The following is a 14261-nucleotide window of genomic DNA, read 5'->3' as shown; positions in this document are numbered from 1 at the left end:
TCATACTAAAATAACTAAAATATATGTTCATCATATATATTGATAAATATTAAATATTAAAAACATTAAAAATATTAAAAATTCTGAACAGTTTTAATATTTTTAATATTTAATATTTATCAATATATCTGATGAATATATATTTCAGTTATTTTAGTATGAAGACGGCAAGGCATGCAGTGAAGTAGTTTAACGTAAATCAAAAAGCACCTGAAGATGGCACCTTTGTGCCGAAACATGTAGTGCGGGAGTGAAGAGTGAAGTGGATGAGTGTATGCACTGTAAGACGGCTAGAATAAATCATGGACATAAATCAGTGCAACAGGACACTAAAATATAACAATGTTAGATTTAGTTGCGGTACAGGAGGTCAGATGGGATGGGGGTGGTACTGAACCAGCAGGCAAATACAGATTTTTCCATGGAAAGGAGAATGAGATGAATGACTTGGGTACAGGTTTTTTCATACATAAGAAAATCATATCAGCAGTTAGGAGGGTAAAGTTTCTTAGTGATAGGATGTCATACATAATACTAAGAGGTCACTACTGTGACATCATCATTCTGAATGTTCATGCACCAATAGGGGACAATACTGATAATATGAAGGCTGGTTCTACAAAGAACTGGAATATGTATCTGATAAATTCCCTAAATAACATACGAAAATTTTGTTAGGAGATTTCAATGCCAAAGTAGGGAGGGAAGACATTTTCAAACAAACAGCTGGGAATGAGCGTTTGCATGAAATTAGTAATGATAATGGAGTTAGAGTAGTAAACTTTGCCACATCAAAAAATCTTATGGTCAAAAGTACAATGTTCTCACATCATAACATTCATAAATTTATTTGGACATCTCCTGATTGGAAGATGCACAACCAAACTGATGACCATATTCTGATAGAGAGGAGACGGCATGGCAAAAGTTAGAGAGAGACTGGCAGTGAGTAAACAAACAATGCACAGAGTTCACATGGATATTGAAGTTAGGTATACAGAAATACATACAGATGAGTCATTAGTACCTAATCCTAGCCTTTTGAGGTTGAAATTTCTATTGCAAAGTTGAAAAGGTATGAATCGCCAAGCAGTCATCAAATTCTGTCACAGCTGATCCAAGCACGAAGTGAAATATTACATTCTAAGATCCAGAAGCTAATTAATTCTATTTGGGATAAGGAAAAAATGCATGATCGGTGGAGTAGCATGACAAAACTAAGTATAGTAATTATTGCAGGATATCACTCCTAACAACTTCATACAAAATTTTATCCAACAGTCTTCTCTCGATGTTAAGAACATTCACAGATGAAATTATTGGGAATCATCAGTGTGGGTTTTGACGTAACAGATCAATAACACCGCTCTTTTCCTCTCGCCTTTACTTGTATCGGCGCAGTCGGAATGGTGTTATCCCTGCTACACCTGTTTCTTCCTTAGGACGGTGTATGATGGCTACTGGAAGTTGTTCTCACAGATCAAACTAAGGAAGATCGGTATAGGTACGGGAAACTAGCTGGGTCGGTTCGCATGGGTCTCAGGGTAGCGATGCCGAAGAAAGCGTTTTTCTGAGAGTTGAGCCAATTGACGTTTATTCACCTGCTAATTCACCACACTGTTAAATTAATGTATTCTTAGCTTTACGTTACCGTGTTACTATCGGCAAGCTATGTCTCTGAGCGTGCAAGGTCACGTCCGTCCAGTTCGGAATATTGTGAAAGTCTCCTTTTGTGGAATGGCTTGCACCCCCACGCCGGGAATTCGAAAGATGGTGTTTTCATATACATTTCATCCCATCTTCCGTGGGAAGCTTGAACGAGGCAACCCAATCATACTGGCCCTCATTCACAGGCAATTGTAACAAGCTCTGACCTGTCCTTTTAGGCGCGTCCGGTTCCCTGTATCCGAGCTAAGTTTATGATGGATCGTAAATGTTATAGCTCCGGACTTCTTGTTTCTACCAAAATCTAGGAATTTCAACATAAACACCGTATTTCAAGTCCCAGACAATGAAATACGATATTAAAGATCACAATACATTTCCAGTAATATCGAAACATAAGACTTTTGAAATTTAAAATTACGGAGAATTAATTAGAAATAAATTTCAGGTTCATCAATAATCATCCAAATAAATAAGGGCTCAGAATGATCAGCGTCAAACTACAGATCAGATCTTTTGCATTCGTCAGATACTGCAGAAAATAATGGGAGTACAATGAGACAGTACATCAGCGTTTCGCAGACTTGAAGAAAGCCTACGATTCAGTTAGGAGGGAAGTATTGTACAATATTCTGATAAGAGTTTGGGATACCCATGAAACTACTTAGGCTGATTCAAAGGTGTTCAAATGAAATGCATAGTAAAGCCCATACAGGTAAACATTTCTCTGATAATTTCCCTATCCAAAATGGTCTAAAAGAAGGAAATGCTTTATCACCACTGCTTTTCAACTTTGCTTTGGAATATGTCATTGGGAAGGTCCAGGGAAACCAGATGGGACTGAAATTAAATGGGACACATCAGCTGTTGATCTGTGCTGATGATGTGAATCTACTGGGAGATAACATAGATACCATAAAGAAAAACACAGAAACTTTTAATTGATGCTGGCAAGGAAGTTGGTCTAGAAGTAAACACAGAGAAAACTAAGTAAATGTTGCTGTCTCATCACCAAAATGCAGGGCAAAATCATGACATAAAGATAGGAAACAGATATTTTGAAAATGTGGCACAGTTTGGATATTTGGGAATGACTATAATAAATCAAAACCTGATTCAGGAGGAAATTAAGAGGAGACTGATTCTGGCCAATGCTTGCTACCATTCAGTACAGAACCTTTTGTCTTCTTGTCTGTTGCCTAAAAACATAAATATTAGAATATACAATACTATAATTGTACCTGTAGCTTTGTATGGGTGTGAAACTTGGTCTCTGACATTATGGCAGGAACACAGACTGAGGGCATTTGTGAATGGGGTGTTGAGGAGAATATTTGGACCAAAGAGAGTGACATAAGGTTGGAGGAAACTGCATAATGAGACGCTTCATAACCTGTACTCTTCAACAAGTATAACTACAATGATCAAGTCAAGAGGGATAAGATGGGCAGGGCATGTAACACGAATGAGGTAAAGAGGAATGCATATAGAGTACTGGTGGGAAAGTCAGAAGGAAAGAGACTACTAGGAAGACCAAGACAGAGGTGGGTGGATATTAAAATGGATCTTAGAGAGATATAGATTGGATTGATCTGGTTCAGGATAGTAACCAGTGAAGGGTAATGGGCCTTCGGGTTCCACAAAATGCCGGGAAGTTCTTGAGTAGCTGCATGATTTGTGGCTTCTCAAGAAGGGCTCAGCTCCATGAGTGAGTGAGTGAATAATGTTCGAACTACAGGCAGTTTATCCTACCTGCAGCACGTAACACAGGGGCAGGCCCATGAACCAACGTGGCAACTGTGCATCTCCAATTTCTGATCTGTTCTCTCTCAGCACTGCAAAGTCTCCCGACAGTTGCTGTGGGACATTCCCTGGCAAAGGCAGGTTCAGAAGTGGGTAGCTGAAATCAAGAAATTATGCATTCTATCAGTGTGCTCGTGCTTCTGTATGTACAAGCCTCATGTGATCTGCTCCAGTGCCTAGCAACAATGAGGACATATACGCCACACAGTACACAAATACCACAGAATTCACTTTCATATTGTCTGCCCTCTCCTCTTGGCACATTTCATCTCCCAGAATTGAGGGCCCAGTGTCACCAATAATCTCAGAATTGGGATACACAAGAAGGAGGCAGCTTCTCATGACAGCAACTTACCAGCACAGCAGAACTATGGCCACAGCAAAGCTGATAACTGGAACAGGATGACTTGAACAGAACAGCCCATGAGCATAATACAACTGACCCACACGTTCTGGCAGAGTTCGGGTGGGTTCTTGACTGCTCTTGCCTCGTGGAGAAGCCATGGACAGTGGGCACAGCTATCTCACATCCATATCCCTGCAACAGACAGCAGGTGGTCTCTGGTTCACTTCTCAGCAGGTCCATAGTCAGAACTAGTGCACGTATTGAAATGGCTTAGTTTTACACATAAAGTGCATACATATATCACTGACAGAAAGGCACAAAGGAAAGTGTGACTGGAAAAAAAAGATAGAAAAGACCAGAAAACCAAGGCTCTTCTTTACACAATAAATATTGACAGTTTTCGGTGCACTTCTCATTATGGCACTGTGTACACTAAAAGTGTGTGCAGAACCATGTGACTGCTGTTTGCCTAACTGGGACAGCACACCAGCTCACAGAAACAGGACACAACTCTGATCCATCCACATAACCTCCTCCTCTAGGGTCCATCTCATCTCTTTGAACTGGTCACCAAGCAAGAGGTCTCCCCATCACAATTCCACAGTTTGAACCCCACATTCTTCACCTCAAGCCTGTCCTAGGGAGAGAGGTCAAGTTCAGACCCATGGGTCCCCATTACACTGGAAGCTTGTTGGCCTCAGTCACAGCTCATAATACACACACCACAAGGTCCCAGCCATAACAATTTTCATGGTATCCACAGAGCGTTTCATAGTCACAGTGCACCATAATGAGAAACAGCAGCCATTATGCCTCCCTGCCTTGAGTTGGCTTCACAGTACACACCTATAATTTGGTCATAAAGGTGAATCTGAATTAGGTCATGGGGGTTTTCACTATTCCAATACCTGTTGTTTTGAGAGTTAACATCCTGACAGATTAAAATTAGCCTCATCTGTGAAAAATGTTGGCTTGGGATCAAGAATGCAAATGACTGACAAACCAATTACAAAACCTCACTCTGTTTTCATAATCTACAGGTTTAATTTCAGGAACAACAGTAAGTTTTTACAGACAAATATGCAATAGTTTAGTTGCTGTCCCCACACTGCCAACAGAACCACCACTTTGTTGTGCTAATCACTGCAAAGACTTTCAAGAATTTTCTAACTGGTGACCGATGTCATTAAGTTTTTCCTCAGTTAGAACGTGATTCCTTTTTAATGGCTTTCTGTCAATTAAAATGCCGTGGATTCAAACTTTCTTCACTAACTTGGAAATTTTATGTCCAGATGGATATGTGGTGTCGGGAAATTTAAGCTAAATTTTCTCCTTCATGATTTGTATGAGAGTTTTCAAATAACAATCACAAATAAAAATTCTTTATTCTAAACTGCGTCTCACATGAGCCATAAAGACACAGCACAGAGCACTATATAAACAAGCTTCTGTAACACTTGATGGCACAACACTGATTGACTCACTGGTCAGGTGATCACCGAATGAATGTCCTTCAGTTTATCGGGGAATCCTGCTGTGAGTCCTGAGATGTCTGATAAGCCTGAACAATGAACACTCGGAACATGTGTGTGATGCTCAGACACCATGATGTTCTGGATGTGATGTCATGTAGTCTAGTAGATGGGAAACAGCTGTTCAGACATACATACAGCACACATCTTTGAGGTGGAGGAAACAGCAGGTTCCTCAAAAATAAAACTGACATCTATGTGCCACACTACATCCCATCTATGTGTCACACTACATCCCATCTATGTGCCACACTACATCCCATCTATGTGCCACACTACATCCCATCATCACACCTCAATACTCCTATTCACTGCTGCGGGAAACACAGACTTCATATTATGGTTTACTGTGCAGAAGTTCACTTGGGTTTGAGCTGGGGGACCATGTTCTGAACTCTACAAGATACCCCACGATCAGTTCTGTCACTTGATTTCACAGTTTACTGTACTCAAGCCATGCCTCACTTATTTCTGTTTGTCTGATGTCTGTTCATTCCAGCAAGATGAAGCAGTGCCACTTTACAAAAAGGCAATGTCACATAAAAGTAATTTAATGCTACACAAGGAGTCAGCTATCAGGGGCAATGGGGACAAACACAGCACATTATGATGTGTGTCACACAGGACATCCGACTTGGATGGAGGAATTCTTGGAATGAAATAAACAGCAGATATGAATATGAGATTAGGGACATGGAATGTCAAAGTCTTTATGGGTCAGCTTCAGTGGAAACAGTAGCAAGATATTTAGCACAATGTAAGTGAGATTTAATGGAAAGAAGTGCTGTGGGACAAGGGGGAACTGAACTGGCAGATGACCAGACATTCTTCTATGAAAACTGAAATTGCAATCATCACTTAAATCATGCTAGCAGTGAGAAAAGTGGAGCTTGTTAGTGACTGGATGTCGTCTGTGATAGTACGAGACTGCTGATTGCTCTGGGAGGCCCAGCTGCATATAAGCGTGACAATACAAAGTGCAATTCTCATTAAGGAACTACAATGAGTTTTTGACCCAATTCTCAAGTACTGCTTGAATATTCTCTTACAAGATTTCAGTGCAAAAGCAAGAACAAAGCACAGCTTCACACCTAGAAATGGGAGCTGCCTACATTCTAGACCTCAGTACTAAGTGGAGCTCATTAAAAGCTGCTAGTTACAGGACTTCATGCATTCTGTCAGATGCAGTGTGGGGACTTGTTTGTGTACATCCACAGTTGAGGTTACAAGCAAGAAAAGGTACATCTGACTAGTTAAGGTACTGCACCCTGACCTTGATACTTATAAACTGCAGAAGGAAAGCAAAACCATACCACAGATGTCACACTGCATTCATATACTGTGCCTGATTATTCTGTCAAAAGCACAGTCCAACATTGGTGTGAAAGCACAAAGTTGTCTACCAATCCAAATAAGACAGAAGTTATACCCTTTACTAGGAAGAGGAACACAAAGGGATTCAAGGAACTGATCCTCTTCAGTAAAACGAACAAGTTATCCAGTGAAGTCAAGTACCTTGGAATAACATTAGACAAGGGAATGACATGGAAAAAGCAGCTGGATAAGATTACCAATATGGCCAAGGCCTTCTGGGCATGCAGAGGCACATTTGGGAAAACTTGGGGACTGAAACCAAAGGTGACATACTGGATATACACTGCGGTAGTAAGACCCATAGTTATGTATGCTGCCATCATATTGTGGCCCAGAGTTAAACTCAAAACAAGTCAGGCAGAACTTAGCAAACTGCAACGGATGGCCTGCTTGGGAATTGCAGGAGCAATGAGAACAGTTCTAACAGCTGCAACAGAAGTCCTCCTTCGACTCCCACCACTACACGTGAGGGGTGGAAGCAGAGGTCAAGGTAGGAAATTATAGACTATGTTGCAATGACCAATGGAAACCCAATTCCGAAGGTTTTGGACATGCATACATGACTCAGTAGTTAAGGCTGCAGACTCATGCAGCCTGGACATTTGGCTCAACTGACAAATTTCTGGATCACGATTTTCAGCGTAATTTCTTTAGCATGCCGTCTACGCTGTTCTCTGCCGCTATCTGAGTGCTGTGAGTCACCTAACAAATGCTAACCTCCCAATCTGATACAAGCAATGTTCTGAGTCAGCTGAAGGCCACTCACTCAGAAACTATCTACACATTCAAACCTGCATCCTCCAGCCCGCCATTTTTCTTTCAAAACAACAAGAAGAGAAACTGAAGGCTCTCTCAATCCAAATACAGACCCTATATCACTGTAGCCACTTGCTCCGACAAGTGACGAGTTATGACCACATGTATTAGAACACAATAGATGCCCTCTGCTATTACCAATTTGACATTGAACCAATTCAGTGACAAGTGCCACTGGGGCACTGACATTTCCCATGTACAGTGTGAAAACCTCAACAAGATCATTTTAAAATGAATCTTAGGGAAATAGTTATTATAATGAAGATATACATTGATTCAGAACAGGTCCAAAGGGCCATGGGCATGGTGCATGGGGCTTGTGCTATGCAAATATTATTATTAATTTCATGGCATTTTCCATCTGTAAACTAATGACTATTATTCTGAACACCAGTGCCCACAAGTCTCTATCATCTATTGCTGTAACTGCATCATGCATTTAACAGCTCTGCACTGCAAAGTGGCTGTGTTGCCTGTGTAGTAAATAAGTGAAGAAAAAGATGTGTAATTTGTACTGGCAATGCACATGAGCACTTCTGGAAAATTTGAGCTTCGTGTTGGCTGGAATAACAATGTGATGTATAACTACATTGGAGGGCCCCAGAAATGCCACTATGCTACTGTCGGAGATAATATTTTATTGCACTGTATTGTATTGTATTTATTACATGTTCCAGCACATCCATACAAGGCCGAAGCCATTGGATACAGAACCTGTCACACCACAAGCTTGCTAAATCAGCAAGTAGTTAACAGAACAAGGCATATAAATCCACAACAATAAATCGAGCATATGAAACCCTACACATCGCTGCAACTACATAACCTACCATAACATATGAACACAATTCTGGCTAACGGGTTTATTGATTAGGGGAATGAAAAGCTACTTAGTTGTGAAAGTAACAAAATATGGGAACTTATGCCAGAACCACTTCATTATATGTTCTTCCCACAACATTACTATAACGAACTGTTACTTTTTATTCAGTGATACACAATCTATGAAGTCAATGACTCAAGATTCATTCAACAAACTAAATATCACGGTCTTAACTACAGCACATAGTAAACTGTCCTTGCATACTGAAAAAAGTACTACAATAAGATAGAACACAGTAAAGGAGCACAGTCTGAGATAAAGATATCTTATCACAAACAATAAGTGATCTGTGTCGACACTGAACACCGAACTGGAGGCTCTCAGGCTCACAAACTTTTAAATCCTTCTAAAAGTTAGTGAAAATTGTGCATTAACACAACAAACATTATGTTTCTGGACATAATGCTTGTATTGTTTTAAATCCTTGACTGACAACTCGTGGCTGTGGAGTTGGTGTCAATGGTGGCAATTTGGCAAGAACGGGGCTGCAATTGCTTCCAATAGCAAAATTCATGACTACCAGAAAAATGGAGTAAACATTACTGACAAGGGTTGAACACTCTCACACAGCCATGAAACCACATGTCTGTTTTCCTTGTGACTCAGTCATCTTATGTTGCATGTGTGACATTGCCTGTGACCACCTCTGACATTCTCTATGTGCAGACAGTGACCTAACGATGTTTGGTGACACAATTTTCTCTAACCTACAGTGACTTCCCTTCCTCCACAGTCCAAATATTCTGAGCAGCACTTCCTCATTCCACATTCTTTCAACCTCTGTTTTTCTTCTTATAGGGTGAGAAACCATGTTTCACACCCACAGAAAACAACTTGCAAAAAATTATGCATATTTTAATCTTTCCATTTCTAGGCAGCAAACACAAGGACAAAATATTCTGAACTAAATAGCAGCAAGTATTCCTGGAATTAAATTAGCTAACTGTTGTAATGACGGTGTAATGTATTGGATATTATTAATGTAACAGGTATATGGTGGACAGAATAATTACAATGGTTACGGTTCATAAGTAACATTTTATTAAATCCGAATGTAATATTGAATGATAATTATGAAAAGTAACAGCACAGGTTTGTCACATACTGTAACTCGACTTTCACCGATGTTATCCGCCAGAGGGCAAACAAGACTTATTTTGAACTAAGGGAAGCAAATAAGAATAGTCACGTTGCTTCATAGAGCCAATGGAAAACATCAGTTAAAGTACGAGAAAACAAGCCAAGATCCAGGAAGACACACTATATGAAATGACAATAGAATGGTCTAGAAACTTCTATATGATGAAATTTGTACCTTCCAAGGAAGCTTTCACAAAGCCCCCCATCCTACAGACAGGGCTATAAGAACCCTGACCTAAACCGTCCAAAATGCTCTCTAATCTGATTACGAAGTTTAGTCTATAGGATGGTACTCTGGCAGTTAGGAGTCGGCCACTGCTAAAGCCTTAAGCAGACTTGCTGTTGTAATAGTTGTACATATTTACTGTGTAATAAACTCTCTTGAATCAAGCATCTTCCAGCAGTTTATCTCCACCAATACGACAGACGTTTGCCGCTCGACCGACTCCGTCGAACCAACCCACAAGTACCCATTCTGTCGCCCGACAGTGTGGCATACAACATAACTAACCAAATATATCCCACCTGAACCATTATAACACAGCATAGCACTAAATTATAAACACATCTACAAACTGAGGCCTGGTATCATTTGTGCCTTGGAATTTTGCAAAACCATATCACACAGATAATAACTCACAAGTACCACTAGCATCTCAATACAGATGCAGAGCAGTATCAAAGCACTTCCCATACCTTCATAACTATCAGGCATTAATTATTATGTAGTAGCCCATATGTGTATGACCCCAGCAAACAAACCAAACTGACTACTCAGTTTCCTACTGAAAACCTAAAAAAGGTCAAAGATATTAGGAATTTACCCTTACACTCCTGCAAACTGATGTGAAAGTACTGAAGTAAAACTTTTGGATGAAATTTGAACCCAAATTCCCAATCTTCTTTTGAATTATGTGAGTAAACTTTAATTTCTCTTCTAAAGTCTTAGTTACTGCTATACACTGTGATACTGACTAGGAAACCAGCCACACTGCAGACACTGTTGCCTGTACTCCTCTATAGCTCCAGATCCCACTGTTTCCATGGCTTTAGAACTCCCTGTATCCATTCCCTGGCTAAACCATTCACTGAGTAGGTGAAACAGAAAGAAATTTTTTAAAGCAAGCTGAAATCAAGTCAAGTTGGAATTTCTGGTAATAGTTCTGATTTCTCTGAAAAACAGGAGCAAGGTCATGCACACATTTTGAAAATAACTAATCCATCATCACTATGAAGGAAGAAAGATAAGACAAAAGCTAACAACAGATCCCTTTTCTGTTGGAGCAAAAAACAACAAAATCTACCTTTCTGCTACAAAAACAATGGACATTAAGAGCAGAAAGAATTACACACACTTGCCAAAATGACAAAGAATGAGCTTTCCTGATGCAAAATCCTGCCTACAGAGATACTTTTCTGAATACAATATAACCAACTTTCTGACTTGCTCACACAATGAGTGACAGACTTCCTGATCTAGTGGCCAACTGAATTAGTAAATAAGAATTCTTACACTATCTGTCCCAAGCAGATGACAATTACTTGGAAGGACAAAAAGTCGCCGTGGATTACTCTGGTATCACACCCTGAAGACCATACATAATATTATCATTTACTGCTGAGAAAACCTTGGATCACAAGTTCACTGTCACTGTCATCAACCAGGGAAGTTGCTGCAGAAAACAGACCTAACAATAATAACAGGCAGTTACAGACAAGAGGGCTACCACAATTTTAAAAAATCAATGCAAAGACACTGAACATACCTTCTCATATATGACTGACCATTCCTATATTATCATGGAAACAGAGCTGACAGACTGACTGTTGTTTGATAGACCACACTGTTGGTTGCTGAATACTGACGAACAATCAATCAAATCTGTCTGACCAATGCTGGTTTCAACAAATGGACATATTGTGACGTGTTGCGCTATGCAGGACCCCCCCCCCCCGCCAGCAGTGACGTAACACCATCGGAGCGCTGTCGTTACTAGGGTAATAGGCAAGTCAACACTCCTTCCCCTACCCCGCCAGCAGTGACGTGGCCAAGGGATGCCGCGGTTGCTATGCAGCCATAAACAACTCCTGACAGCGTTGCCTGTAACACCTGTAAACATGGCGCCACACAACAGTGGTGCCTATTACGTAACTGTTTTCCCGTTGTCCGGCTGAGGGTTTATAAGGGAACTACACAGCCGCCGAAGACAGTTCTCAAGGCAGCAGCCTACGAGTTGAGTTGGAATCTAGCCAGCAGTTAGTTAAGAGTTAGCCAGAGAGTCACTCACCAGTTAATTGCAGTCTAATAATCGTAATACTGAAGACAGCAGTAGTTGTGAATCTGTAAATTTTGCAACTGTAAGAGCGAATGTGCAATAAAATTCGCTATATCCAATAAGGCGTGAAGTTATTTGTTGCGTTATACACCCAACACGTGACAATATCATGCTCAGGCCCGCAGTGTGTACACCATCATCAGCTTCTCAAGACATGGACTACACAGTTCTGGGACACATAATGTTGTCATGCAGTGAAATTCAACAGATGTTTCAGGGGCACTTACTGCCTCCATCTTCAGGTTAATGAGTAAGCCAAGCAAAAAGAAACTGGCATGAAGCAGAGAGCAAGCAGAGCCCAGCTCATGGTCAATATGTACTGTAACTTTTCCTGTACACTGCCTTCCATACCTGTCCAGATGTACTACATCTGTAAGACAATTAGTGACAGTTCATGCATACTACAGAGACTGAACTACATTGTCACTTAACTGTAAAATTATGCCCTTTTTCCTTTTCATGTGTTATTTTACAGTGCTTTCAGTATCGAGACTACATGATGTCAAGATGGCAGGATGAATAATGAATTAGAAAAGATTTGGAAAAAAGAGTCATGGCCTAATGATGGTACTAATTTGCCTGGAGGGAATGACAAAAACCATGAAAAACCTAGCCAGTGTCACAGCTGCGATTCAGATGTAGCTTCTCCTAAATACAAGTCGAGCTTTTATGGCTAGACAAACCTGCTCAATGGATCTGTTCCTAATTATGATGATCCCTTCAATAATCAGAAACACTGACAGGGAACACATTTTATCAACCAGAGCATGGTACACATGCACCACATGAACTTTGTCATCAGTACACAGAAACATCAAAACTGAGGAGGCAGTGGAGAACAGACGCTAATATTATGACTCTCTTCCGCATGTTAATGAACTCACATCTATCTTACTTACAGTTGCCTTGCCCTATATAAACATTCTAACATAATCCTGTATCACATTAGTCACACTAACCTTAGAAAAATGCATATATATTGACTGAAGAAACTACTGTTGCCAATTATCAAGCAACATGAAACAACAAATTTATTCATGAATTGGTTTATAGTGAATTTCAAACATAACTACAAAAGTCACGCTTATTTTGTAGAACTGTTATCAAAATATGTGAACCTCATCAACCGAGCATCAACATACCTGTTAGACCATACGATTAACAGACAATAAGCATGTTCCATAGCAACTGTTATGGCCATGCCTACAATTCTTTGCAACCTCTAAACTTTAATTGAGACATGAGTTGTTCTAAGAATGATGAAACAGATTAGAACAGTGATAAGGAAATTAGTTGGCACTCTGACCTTCACATTTTGATCTGACATTCTGCAAACCTTCAACTGTCCTACATGTATATGTAGGAGTGTAATTTCAATTATCTCATCACTATATACATTATTTCCTCACAAAATAACACCGAATCTTCAAACTCGGCCAAAAAGTCCGCATTACATCATTCCTCGTGCAGTTACTGTACGGCGTACACTTGCACTAACAATCCTGCAACTTCTGTTTCTACAACCATACAATCGTTGGTAAGTTACAAAAAAAATTGTAAGAAAGTGAAGTTAAGTCTAACCCACACATCGATCACTGTATCATTCCCTTGAAAATTATTTTAAGGCTAAGATTTGCATTCTGGTCAACCGCAACTTACATGAGTTATTTGCACTATTGTTCCAGTGCTCAGGAACACTTATATAATGCTTGAATTCTCTCAGTGTCACTAAAACATCGATCTTCTTCGTGTACTTCATGAGTGCCACACATTACAGTCACACAAATCACAAAACATTCATTACTTCTTACTGCGTAATGCAGATGACTCGACAATGATCGACGATGATTCCATGTAGCTTTATTTTTATGAAAAATTTGTAGTACAAAACACTGCCGAGTGCGTATATGTATGAGAATTAAATAAATCATTTGTACTTCTCAGAAATGTTTTACAACACCCATGTCGACGGCCTTAAAATTATCGGTTTTCACAGTCTTAAAAAAGTCTTAAGGGTTTCCTCCCACCCCCGCAACGTAAATCAAGAACTAATGCCAGCATTGTGCATCACTTTCTAACCTGTCATTACTCTGAAGTGTTACGAGAGTCCGTTGTCCCCTAGGCATGGCGCGTCCTCAGGCTGCGGATGGAGACGCTCTTCGGGTATGGTGGGAAGCTGCATATATTTTGAATAAGCAGCCGCGAACAGCCAACATGGGGTGGTCCTCCACCTTGGGGGTTGGGCTAACAACTCCTCACCGTAAAAAATAAACTTGTTACGAAAATTCTCAAGGAGGATGAGGTGGGCAGGGCATGTAGCACGAATGGGGGACAAGAGGAATGCATATAACATATTGGTGGGATAG

The 14261-nt window shown here is 40.2% G+C and overlaps 1 protein-coding gene across 3 annotated transcripts in view; it reads right to left on the bottom strand.

Annotated features, from left to right (window-relative positions):
• The window catches only part of LOC111863022 (sterol regulatory element-binding protein cleavage-activating protein), a 36275-nt gene extending 22267 nt beyond the window's left edge, over positions 1–14008 (bottom strand). Inside the window, exons 1-3 of one of the 3 annotated variants that reach the window (XM_023848982.2) lie at positions 13555–14008; positions 3824–4006; positions 3418–3565 (exon numbers count right to left, since the gene is read on the bottom strand). In XM_023848982.2, the coding sequence (XP_023704750.1) occupies positions 3418–3565; positions 3824–3972 (297 nt within the window). In that variant the 5' untranslated portion in view covers positions 3973–4006; positions 13555–14008. Of the gene's footprint in view, positions 1–3417; positions 3566–3823; positions 4007–13037; positions 13091–13201; positions 13411–13554 lie in introns of those variants that run through there. The other 2 variants (XM_033751002.1, XM_033751003.1) reach the window with 2 other exon arrangements.
• Between the last annotated feature and the right edge of the window lie 253 nt (positions 14009–14261).

This window comes from Cryptotermes secundus, unplaced genomic scaffold, assembly GCF_002891405.2.
Source record: "Cryptotermes secundus unplaced genomic scaffold, Csec_1.0 scaffold1274, whole genome shotgun sequence".
NCBI classification, from domain to species: Eukaryota; Metazoa; Arthropoda; class Insecta; order Blattodea; family Kalotermitidae; genus Cryptotermes; species Cryptotermes secundus.
Note: the sequence above shows the minus strand (reverse complement) of the source record. Positions and strands in the feature narration are given on the sequence as shown.